Here is a 12,030-nt window from a genome sequence, read left to right as displayed (position 1 = left end):
AGCTGGGGACATCTCCTTGGACACCTGGGAACCCATCTAGAGTCAAGTCTCTTGCCATCCCTAAAATGGCTCCCTTAATTAAGATATATACTTCCCTGCTCCCATATATCCACTCTTCCTCCATCCCAACTGTCCCATTCCCCCAAGCTCTCCCCATCCTCCCCTTCTCACTTCTCTCTCCCCATCTCCCCTTACGCCCACCCCACCACTCCCACCCCAAGCCCTGCGCAGCATTTTAAATACCATAATTTTATGCTTCTTAGGATCTGTAATGAAATGGAATCTATACTGATGCTACTTGCTCAGCTTTCACCTCCAGAGAAGGCACGCAAAGTAATGACTTCATAGACTTTTGCTATGCCGAATCACTGATAAAACAAATCAAGGAGGCAGCAGGAACCCCCAATCCCAGAGAAGCTAAACAAGGAACAAAAGCACTTTCAAATGAGCAACCTATTTGCCATACTGTTGAATAAGTAATCGCTCTAGTAAGATGCCCACTGGGTGTTTTGACTCTTATAGAGATAGAATTATATTCTGTTTAGCCGTAGTAGGAGGAAAAAAAAAATCTTGGTATTTTTCTGAAACAAGGAGTCTTTTTAGGTGACTTGGAGAACTTGATTAACTTGTAGAACATCTTATTCCCTTACTTATGTTTAGGGTGGGCGGAAAGAGAAAGGCTGTAACGAAAACTCAATTCTTCATTATGCCCCTGTAGCTTGAGCCGTTGGAAAGATGATCCCCGAGGAGGCAGGAGCGACCGCAGACATCCTCCTCCCACAGGGCCACTGCCCTGGCCCTCCCTCTCACACCAGCCCTTTGTGTGCCCCACAGCTCCAGGTGCTGTGCCGGGAATGCTAATGTCAGAAACCCAGGACTTGGAGCCAAAACCAGGCTTCAGTTTGCAGTGTGTCCTGTGTGAGCACATTGGCAGATTTACAAGGGGCCTGTAGCCCTTTTCCCTTTAGGGGGGAAAATGTGCACCCGTGCTGGGATATGGCTGTGACCTTTGTAAATACGAGAATGGTAAAAATTAAAGCTGGGGGGGGGGAGTCCAAACTGTAGGCTAGATCTGCTGTAGATGGGGAACCTCAGTGAACTTTCAGGGCAGCACAGACATCAGGAGAAGGCAGAGTCAGTTAAACGAAACTGGGAGACAAACACAGGAGTTCTTCTAACTGCTTAGGAATTTTAGTATTAGCCCATATTGCCAGTTAAATATGTTAATTCCCTACAAAATCTTATGTTTTTTTTTCTTAGCTAGACCAGTTCATTTTCTTTCATTTCACCTTCTTTTCCCCTAAAAAGTGCTTCACAGGAAAGCACAGAAGTCTGTGCAGCGTGTTTGGTGGCGGCTATCCCAGGATCATAAACCCGTAACCCCATATCCTGTGTCACGCCTCCCACCTAATCCGCTCTCAGCTGCTGCTGGGTTTTGCAGATGGATCTTGCCAGGCCTGGGTTACCTTTCATAGTGTGGCTCTCCATCTGGCCCTGTATCTGGTTCTGTTTACCTTTTCCTGGAACTAAAGCCGCCGCTGACCCTCACAGAAGGAGGAGCCTGAAATCTGACTTACAGTGTGCCACAATGAGGAGCACTTTTGCTGGCATTTCGTTTATGCATCGACCGATGCTACCCTCGTTTGCTGAATGCTAGCCTTGTGGGCTGCGCAGGTGTTCCACTTAGATAGACAGGCAGCAGGGCGGGTGCTAAGCAAGGGGCGGGAAACCTGCATCTTTCCCTTGGGAAGTTTCACACGTCCCTGCCTAAGAACAGATCTCTGCTGCACTGACATCTCTGTTATTGTTTGCGCTAGGAATCATTAAGCTTCTATTCTTAAAATTAAATCTCCAAACCTTGGCAACCTTCTTCACGTCGTTATCTTCACGGGAAGCGCCATTTTCCGAGTCTTCATGTGCATGACTGGCACTGAGACATTTTCTAAGAGGAACATCCCCTATCCTTTAGCAACATAGACAAAATAATAATAATAATAATAAAATAAAATAAAAAATAAAAAATCACATTTTTAGGTATAAAGCAGAAACTTCTTCTTTCTCAGTCACACATAACAGTTTTGTCATCATATTTTTCTTTCCTTTTCTGTGGTCAATGTGTGGCATTTGTAGCTCTCTGTCCTTGCCTCAAGCTATTTGCAAAAGCCTTGTGTCTTCTGTTGCTGCTAGAAGACATTGAACACACACACACACACACACACACACACACACCTCTAGGGGTCAGTCAATACCAAATCCTGAGAGTCGTATAAGCTGTGCCCCCCTACACATGCGCAACCCCCACGTCCTAGCACCAGCTGTCTTTCCTGTCCTCTCTTAGGTATCTCCTTCCCTGGCTCAGTCACTCTGCTCCCCTGCCACACAGAGTGGACAGGGAGGAATCCGAAGTCCCCTGAAAACTGTGAGAGCTGAGAACCCCAGGCAGCTCGTCTAAAGAGCAGTTGGCTCCTCAGTCTGGTCTTGGCAATGTGGGCTTGACCACTAACCACAGAGACATCTCAGGGAAGCCTAGCAGAGCCCTGGACCTCGGTGTTTGGAGGTGGCCCTGGGGACAGTTGACATATTCAGCTGATACTGTGACTGAGATGAACCCGGAAGCTGCTTCCCTCCCTTCCCATGGTCTGTGCTTCTCTCCTAGGAGCTGACACCCGCACCGCCAGGACCCAAGACGCTGGGCCTGTGTTGGCAGATACCCTCCGACAATTCCTGTTTGACCTAAATGTTGATGATGGTCTCAGTGCCCTTGGCTACTCCAAGGATGACATCCCTTCCTTGGTGAAAGGGACACTGCCCCAGGTAAGATGCACAATGTAGCCTTCATGTCTGCTGAGCACAGAGCTGGAGGGGAACCTTGCAACGCCCCCACAGCCGCTCGAGAACCCGTAGTGCTAAAGTAGCCTGGCCCCTCCCTGCGCCTGTGTGTTCCTTCATGTGGTAAACTGAAAGGATCCTTTATGAAAACCCAGGATGCAAACTGCCAAACTGACTTGATCTATGGAAACCCCTCTCCCTCCCACACTTATGCAGTTTCGGGAGTTCCCCATAAAACGGGGCAAAGCTATCCCAAAAGGACCGCCGGTGTTATTTTCCAGGATAAATCACCACAGATCCCTACTGTTCCATAGAATGCAAGCTTAGCTCTTAAGTTGGAATTATTGCAAGTTTGCATTTGAGTCATTCGGGTAAATTGTTTATTTCATACACATCTGTGTCCCTCTATACCTTATTTCATTTATTTAAACGTTGCTAAAGAATATAAACTAAATTATTCATGTTTATAAAGTCGAATCATTACCGATATAAAGCTCCCTCTCCCGAGAACCACATGAAGATGTGATCTCTATTTTGACCTCTCTGGAGCTAGTACTCCAGGTTGTAATGGACCAAGATCCTCACTCAGACCCATGAGCACTGAGTCCATGGACTATACCTTGCTTACCACACCCAGCCACTCCCTGAGTCCTCCCAGTCAATACGGAAAAGCAGGGATCACCATGGGGCTCTTTTGTCCAGTGCTCAGCATTCACAGGTCCCTCCCTGGCTCTGGGCAGCCAACAGCTAGGATATCTATCTATGCATGCAGCAGCCTACTGACCACAAGCAGCGGTGCCTTTTCCACATCCACTCCAGGAAAGCAAGGACTCAAACCAGCCCCATCTTCCCCAGCCCATCACCATCCAGACTATAGAGAACGTCATTCATAGAAGATGTTAGGATAGTTTGAGCTCACAGTTCCTATGCCCACAGAAATGATGAACAAAGCAATTTGAGGCAACAGAATGCAGGGAACCTCGGTAAACGGGAAACACGTCCCATCTAATTGGATGAACATCCTTTACCTACAATTATTACCATTAGGTATAAATTTAGATTCCTGTGTGGGTAGACTTTGAAGAAAAGTCAACTGGGTGCTCCTTGCCCCCACTTTCTTGACTTCTCAGCATACTGGTGAGAGATTGCCCATGGGCCACTGGTTTCCCTGACTTAGCTTCAAACCCAGTGGATCCAGTTGCACCTAACCATGTAAACGAGTGAGAAACACAAATGTCTTGAGATACAGCATAGGTGCTGAGCCAACCTACAGATCCATCGCTCTAACCTGTTGAGCCACAATGTAAGACATTGTAAGGCCGTTGTAGCTATGCTAGCCAAGCCTACAACTGATGAGAGCAAGGCTCCGCTTTGTTTCTCCGTCCTCAGCTACACCCAGCCCGGTAGACATGTCCAACGAACTCCTACCTGCAGCTTCTCCTCTAAAGCCTCTGTCTGGGTGAGTGAGTGGCTTGGTGGTGGTAACTATAGCTAGGTATTTCCTAAGACTGAGTAAAACAAAGACAGCCATGAAAACGTGTTCAGGAATTCCACAGACCTAGGGGCCACCATGGTTTCAGTGTGACTTCTGGCTTCCTAGCATTATCTCAGGGTTGCTGTCTTTTCTGTTTATCCCAGGACTATGTTCACGATTTATTTATTTATTATCTATACAATATTCTGCCTGCATGTATCCCTGCAGGCCAGAAGAGGGCACCAGATCTCATTACAGATGGCTGTGAGCCACCATGTGGTTGCTGGGAATTGAACTCAAGACCTCTGGAAGAGCAGCCAGTGCTCTTATCCTCTGAGCCATCTTGCCAGCGCCACAGATACAACTTTTTAGGGCCAGTGAGGTGATTCAGCAGGTAAAGGTGCTTGCTGCTAAACTTGAGTGACCTCCTGAGTCAGCTCCTAGGATGGTAGAGGGAGCTGAATGCCACAAGTTGTCCTCTGACCACCACGTGCCATGGTGCCCACATATACACGTAATAAATAATAATATAATTTTAGAAAAAATAAAAGAATATGAATTTGTTTACTTCCAAGAATTATTATGCTGGTTAGTTTTTGTAACTTTATCAAACTTGAATTCCCATGGAAGGGGAAATCCCAACTGAAGAATGGTCTCCATCAGAGTGACCTGTGCTCCTGTCTGAAGGGCTCATGTTTTTGATGATGTGGGGGCCCATCCCACTGGGAGTGGCGCTATCCCTGAGCAGGTGGTCCCCATTGTATATAATAAAGAAAGCCGAACAAGCCCCCCTAGAGCAGGCCAGTTGGCAGCGCTCCACTGTTCTCCACTTCAGCTTCCACCTTGACTTCTCTTGATGATAAACTATAAACCGAGAAACCAAACAAACCCTTTCCTCCCCCAAGTTGCTTTTGGTTGTGGTGTTCATCACAGCAACGAAAACCAGAAATCAGTACCAGAGAGTGTGGTATTGTCGTGATGGGCATGACCATATTGTTATGGGAGAATTATGGAAGGATTTGGGAGGTTTGGACTTGAAAAGACCACCGGGTGGTCAGAGTTTAAGAAGCTGTTTGGTCAGAGTTTAAGAAGCTGTTACGGGAGCCTGGGAGAAAGCAATGTTAAAGAGGCACCGATGTCGGAGGCCTGGGAAGACTGAGAGCCCCTCAAAGAGTATTGGGCCATTTGGTTGGTATTTTGAATTAAGAATCCGTGGTTTCTGGTCAGCTGTGATTAACAGTAGACCGGCACCACTGAAATGAAACCTTTGCTTTACTGAGATAATTGATTCTGGTCAGCTGGGGCTGAAGAATGGGCTGTCCCTGAGAGATCGCCTGAGGACTAGTTCCTGGGGGGGCGGGGTCAGCACACAGAAGCTGTGGTGGTGGTGGGTGGGGGAGGCTGCATCTCAAGCTGATAGCCAAACTTGAGAATGCCTAAGAGTCTCCCACATGCTATTGGTTTGGGCAGCATGAATGCAAGCCAGAAAACAGCGTTCCTCTGCGGTCACTGCTTCAGCTCCTGCCTCCAGGTTCCTGCCTTGAGTCCCTGCCCTGGCTCCCCTGTTCGACTGTGAACTGGGGAGCTGTTCGGTGAAATCAGCCCCTTCCTCCCCTGAGTTGGTTTTGGTCACTGTTTTATCACAGCCATAGAGAGCCCTCACTAGAACAGAAATAACCTGCAGATGAAGCAGTGCTGTGGGGGTTTCGTTTTGTTTTTTGGCAGCAGTGAGTGTCTTACAGGAATGCCATGGCAACCTCAGAATTCTACACGTACAGAGGACCAGTCTTCACTCATTAATATCCACCAGATTTAAGGAAGTATGATGTACTGATCCCTGCAAGGAGTCTTGCCAGAAAGTTTGTTTTATAGAGTCCGTGTGTGATAAAAGACTCTTTTATGTTCATCAGCCAGGGGTCAGTCTTTTCTAGAAAGAGCGAGCAGGCCCGTTTTTTCTTAACCAAACACACAGCCTGTGCTAGTGGCAGCGAATGGCAGCCCTGCATGCAGAGGCTTCCAGCTGCATGGCCCAGCTGCAGAGGGGATGGGCAAGAGCAAATTCATCTTCGGAATTTGATTTCTGAAGCCTCCGGAAAGAAACATTGGCATTTCAAGCCAAAACATTCCGTTACTGGGGAGCAGCGGCTGCCCGAGCGAGCCTTCCCACTCTCGGTAGACAGACCAGCTGAAATGGTGTCATCGTATGAACGTGCTGAAAGTGGATCTTCATTTCAGTGCCCGGGTTAGTCAGTTGTTCTTTGGCCTTCGTGTCTGTAAATAATAGCACGTTGCTCAACGCATCTTCATTCTGAAGCCATTTGACTTGTATATGGCATAGGATCAAACACTTTGTCTCTCGCCATATTTGCCCGATCACTGGGGCTGGCAGTGTGAAGAGAGAGCTAGCAGAGGCGTGGTTAAGCCACTCCTGAGAGTCCAGAACCGCCTCCCCAGAGAGGAACAGGTCCCGGCAAAAGACTCTGAGCTCATCAGAGGACTCTTCCTTGTTATAACAAAATGTTGTGGAAACCGTTGCCATCATCACCATCGTCTCTGGCCATAGCACAAACTGAAAGCCAGCTCTTTATCCTGCCAGAAACTAGACAGACAGACAAACAGACAGATAGATGGGTAGACAGGCAAGCAGATAGATTATTTGCAGGTGATAGGTACATTGATTATAAATAAATAGGTGATTGATTGCAAATAGGTATAGGTGGTAAAGATTCAAGTAGATGGATAGATAGGTAGATAGATAGATAGATAGATAGATAGATAGGATAGAGAAGGATAAATGATAGATTGATAAATAACTATTAATAAGATCTGCTAGAATATAAAAATTTTGCCTTTGTCTCATTCATAGTCAACAGCATTTCTTCCCACTTTCTCTAAGATGTCATCCATCCTCCTTTCTCATTTTTATTTTTAATTATAGTAAATTAACATTAATTTATTTTTAATAGCTTTTATGTGTATAGTTCAATGGTATTTAATATATCCACAGTGCTATACAAAAAACACTTTCCACTGCAGATCTTTTTTTAACATCCCAAGTAGCTCTCTATCCACTGAACAACTGACCTATTGCCTTTCTCACAGCCCCTAGCAACCTAAGATCTTTTTCCCGTCTCCGAAAGTGCTTAGGTTAGGCACCTCATATACATGAAATCATACACTGTCAGTCTTTCTGTGACTGGTTTATTTTACCTTAATGTGTTGACCAATGTAGCATGTGTCAGAATTCTGTTCCTGTTTATGGATGAGTAATATTTCCTTGTGTGGATATACCATATCTTGTGGATATACCATTCCATGCCGGTATTGGGCCCTTGGGTTGTTTCCACCTTCTGACTGTTTTGAACACTGGTAATACAAGCATATTATCTTAGGGTTTTGTTGCTGTAAAGAGACACCATGATCATGGCAACTCTTATAAAGGAAAGCATTTAGCTGGGGCAGGCTTACAGTTTCAGAGGTTCAGTCCACTATTGTTACGGCGGGGAACATGGTGGCACATGGGCAGACATGGTGTTGGAGAGGGAGCAGAGAGTTCTACATCTGGATGCAAAGGTCTGGCTTGAGCGTCTGAGATCTCAAAGCCTGCACCCTGGTAACATACCTCCTCCAACAAAGTCACACCTCCTAATAGTGCCACTCCCTCTGAGCCTACACAGGCCATTTTTATTCAAACCACCACCTACGTTTGCATCCCTGCTTTCAGTTTTTTGGAGTAGGTATCCATGAGTATACAGTTTGTTCCTATGGTAATTTTATTGGTGTTTGTTTGAGACAGGATCTCACTAGGTACCCAGGCTGGCCTTGATCATCCCCGCTTTCACTTCCCGAGTGCGGAGGTTTCTAGCAGGTGCTACCAATTTCAGTCCAGTTTTTAGCTTCCTGGTGCACGGGGAAACTATTCCGTAGCGCCTCACCATTTACGTTTCTATTAAGAACACAAAGGGCTCCAGCTCTCTTCATCTTCTCCAGCACTCGTTAGTTTCCAGTGTTTTTATGATTGCCCAGTGGTGCGCAGCGGTGCCTTGGCGAGAATTAGATTTGCACACCCTAAAGGCTAAGAACACTGATCATCTTGTCCTGGGCATATTGGCTATTTATGTGTTATTCTTTGGAGAAATATCTATTCAAGACTTTGGCTGATTTTTGGGTTGCTCCCTTTAGTGTTTTGCTGTTGAACTATAAGAATAGTTTTTATATTCTGGACATTAATATATCACATATACTGTTTGCATTTATCCATTTTGGGAGTCGTCATTTCGTTGTCTTGCTACTGTCTTTTGGTATACAGAAGTCGTATATTTTGATCTAGTCCATTCCAGGTTTCTATTTTCTCTTCTGTCTGCTGCGTCTTTGCTGTCACATCCATGGAATCAAACGCCAAGCCTGGTGTCATCAGGATTTCCCACGATGTGTTCTTTCAGGGTTTTTTGTTTTGTTTTGTTTTGTTTTGTTTTCTTTCAGGGGTTTTAGGGCTTATGCCTGGAGCTCGCCTCCCTTCTCCTGAGATATAAGAACTTCCAGACGATGATCCCTGGTGGGATGGAATGCCTAAGTAATGAGATAGAGAGAAATCCCATGTGGACCGTGTGGCGGGGACTCCAGCGAGGGCAGTCAAGAGTCTTTCGTGGCATGGCAGCTAGGGAAAGAAGGGATGTGGAGAAGGCTGGGATGTAAACAGGATGGTGGATCTGGGTGTGGTGGTGCACACCTGTAATCCCAGCGCTTGGGAAGTAGGGGCAGAAGGATCAGTAGTACAGGCCTCTACTAAAGAGGGACTTTAAAGGCGTCTGAGCTACGTAAGAGCCTGTCTCAAGCAAACAAATAGGGTAAGTGAGCCAGTGTGTGTTGGGGGGGGGGCGGAGTCAGTGGGGAGGGATAGAGAGGGGGGACGAGACAATGGTGGTGAGTGAGCCAGTGGAGCGGGAGGGAGGGAGCCAGTGGGGGCAGGGAAAAAGTGGGGGGGGCAGTAGGGGAGGATGAGCCAATGAGAGAGGGAAGGTGGAAGGGCAGAGCCAGACTGAGGAGGCATCACACGTCATGAATTCTTTTTTCTGAGACTGTATCTCATGTAAGCCAAGATGGTCTCAGATTTGATGGGTAACTGAGGGTGGCCTTGAATTTCTAACACACCTGCCTCTTATCTCCTGAGTTTCGAAGTAGCAGTGGGAGCCACCATACCTAGTTTTTGTTGTGCTGGAGACAGAATCTGGGGGTTCTCGCCTGCTAGGCCAGCACTCTACCAGCTGAGCTGCATGGCCACCCCATGATTTTGTTCTGATCCCAAAGGGACATTTATCCAGAACTTGTAAACCCAGGTCACTGCTGAGGCAAAAGGAGAGCTGGCTACTGTCAAGAGAATAGCCTCTAGGGGGCGATAGTGGAGCAAAAATGGAAACATCCCATCGCAGGTCCAGGGTGGTGGTGGGAGGACTGGGGTGTCAGATGTGATCCATCTTGAAGGTGGGTCCAACAGACTTGGATCAAGGGATCCTGCACACAAATGTATCCTGAGATTTTTCCTTGTCTGAACTACTACTCACTGAGTGTCGTTTCTGAACTGAGGAAGATAGGAGAGCTGGGCAGAGTCTGCAGTCTGCCTTGTATGTGGGTGCCTGGTAGATAGATGCCAGTATCTCCTCTTCCCACCTTCTTCATTAACTCAGCAACTAACTGTTGGCAATACATTTGCTGTATGTTGAGCACTGTGTTGGGTACCAGATCAGAGCACTAAACACAGCCAGGCCTTTGTTCCCCCCTGTGCTTGCCTGCTAGCGGGTTATACATCCAAACACCTGCTTATCACCAGAAAAATAGAGCCAAAGGCCCATGACGATGGGGCCTGTGTGATGTAGTGTGTGTTCATTTCATCTGGGTAGCAGATAGCCATCTTTGGTTAGTCCTTGTCCCAGAAGGATCCTGGAGCCACTAGAACATATAGCCATAGGCTGTTGGCATCACCAACTCCACCTGTAATGACCACTAGAGAAATGAAGTAAACCACTAAACTGACTGGGAAAAGTAAATATGAAACTTTGGTTAATAAGGGGGAAAATAGATTCCTTGTTGCGCATAGCCTAAAGGGTCGCTTCTACAGAAAGTACTTTTGGGTGTGTGAAGGAAGTGGTCTTCAGTCGAGGACCAGCAGTTACATTTTTCTTAGCAGCACTGCTGGTACCAGGGACAAGACTGTCTGTCTGGGGACAGCTGGCAGAAGCCATTGGCAGGTCCGGTCCGATCAGTAGGCAGGATGGTTTATTTCTGTACATTTGAGCAGAAGGCTTTCCAAAGCCTTATGAGAAAGAAGTAGTTCTTGAGAAACCTGACCAGGGAATTAGCCCAAACCATTCGAGGAATACGGCTTGGGACCTGGGGTGGGGAGTTTCTTTGATCATCGTTTGTTTGTTTGCTTTTATTTTGTTTTTAGCCAGGCGCTTTCTATGTAGCTCAGGCTGGCCTTAAATTCATGACTCCCTGCTGCTGCCTCTCAAGTGCTGGATTACACCAAGCTGTTTCTATAGGATATTTAAAATATCTAGTCATTGTCTCTAATGACCAAACTAATTTCCATGAGCACATAGCATTGCCACTGTCACTTCCAAGCCCCAGATGACTCCTTTTGTTTGCTGTCTCAGGAAAGGGTCACCAAGCTTGCGCCTCGTGCCCAGTCAGAAGAGGACTTGTCTGCCTTGTTTGAAGCATCAATGAAACTGTACTAATTACCGCGTCAGTGAAATGATCACCATGTGAACAGATAGCAGAAGTGGGCCAGGCTCGCCTCTGCCGTTATCTCCACACTTAATCCACCTGCTGCTGGTTTGAATGTGATGTGACTTTATCCTTCAGGGGACTCCGTGGATTATGTAAAACCCATGGGCCACACCCCAGGGGTCAGTGTTCCTAAACCAAACCCTGCTGAACACACTGACTCTCAGTCCATGTACCAAATGGACAGAAACTGTCTATCAAACATACAAATATCCTATGTCCAGACACTGCATGTCTAGAAATTTATTCTGAAAAAAACTAACATTAGTGTGCAACAGAAAAAAATGACAAGGATGTCTCTGATAGTACTTTTTTGGGTAATAAAAATTAAAGCAATCTAAACATTCATTTATACATACTAATATGGTAAATAGCAGAAGACTATGGTATTATTAATAAAGATGAAATAAATCTCTTGGAAATATGTGTCTGTTTCATAAAAGATGTTGGCAGTAAATAAGTGGCAAAAATTATATATTAGTATAGTTTGACTTACCTTTTCAACTATATATAAGTGTGTCTATATAAAGAAAAAAAGATAAGCACCATAATATTAAAAGATACCATTGGAAAAATAAAATTGGGGCTATAGAAAATCATGAGAAAACGTGGACTTAGTGTTTTATGCTTTCAGTTTTTACAGCTCTTGGGTTTAAATCTCCACTCCCCAGCATCCAGGTAACTGGCAGTCACAGCTTCGTACAACTCAGGTGGCAGGTGGAGATGAGCCAATGCCCGGGCCCACTGTCGAGCCAGTCCCCGTTCACTAAGGGACCCTGTCTCAAAAAATGGGGTGGAGAGCAAAACAAAGGCACCCAGTGTCAACCTTGGTCTTCCACGTGCAAATATACACATGTACAGTGAGCGGCTACACACATGTGCATCCACATACATCACACAAAGAGAAGGAGGGGCTAAGGGTATAACTCAGTGGTAGAGTG

General features: G+C 46.1%; 1 protein-coding gene across 4 annotated transcripts in view; it reads left to right on the top strand.

Annotated features, from left to right (window-relative positions):
• The window catches only part of Adhfe1 (alcohol dehydrogenase, iron containing 1), a 33,761-nt gene extending 22,105 nt beyond the window's left edge, over nt 1-11,656 (top strand). For 3 of the 4 annotated variants that reach the window (XM_026786629.1, XM_026786630.1, XM_026786631.1), the window contains exons 13-14: nt 2,657-2,814; nt 10,957-11,654. In XM_026786629.1, the coding sequence (XP_026642430.1) occupies nt 2,657-2,814; nt 10,957-11,040 (242 nt within the window). In that variant the 3' untranslated portion in view covers nt 11,041-11,654. Of the gene's footprint in view, nt 1-2,656; nt 2,815-10,956 lie in introns of all 4 variants that reach the window. The other variant, XM_005361895.3, reaches the window with a different exon arrangement.
• Nucleotides 11,657-12,030: the final 374 nt, after the last annotated feature.

The sequence above is a fragment of the Microtus ochrogaster genome, linkage group LG5, assembly GCF_000317375.1.
Source record: "Microtus ochrogaster isolate Prairie Vole_2 linkage group LG5, MicOch1.0, whole genome shotgun sequence".
In the NCBI taxonomy this organism is placed as follows: domain Eukaryota; kingdom Metazoa; phylum Chordata; class Mammalia; order Rodentia; family Cricetidae; genus Microtus; species Microtus ochrogaster.
The sequence above is the reverse complement of the archived record's forward strand: the minus strand, read 5'-3'. Positions and strand labels throughout refer to the sequence as shown.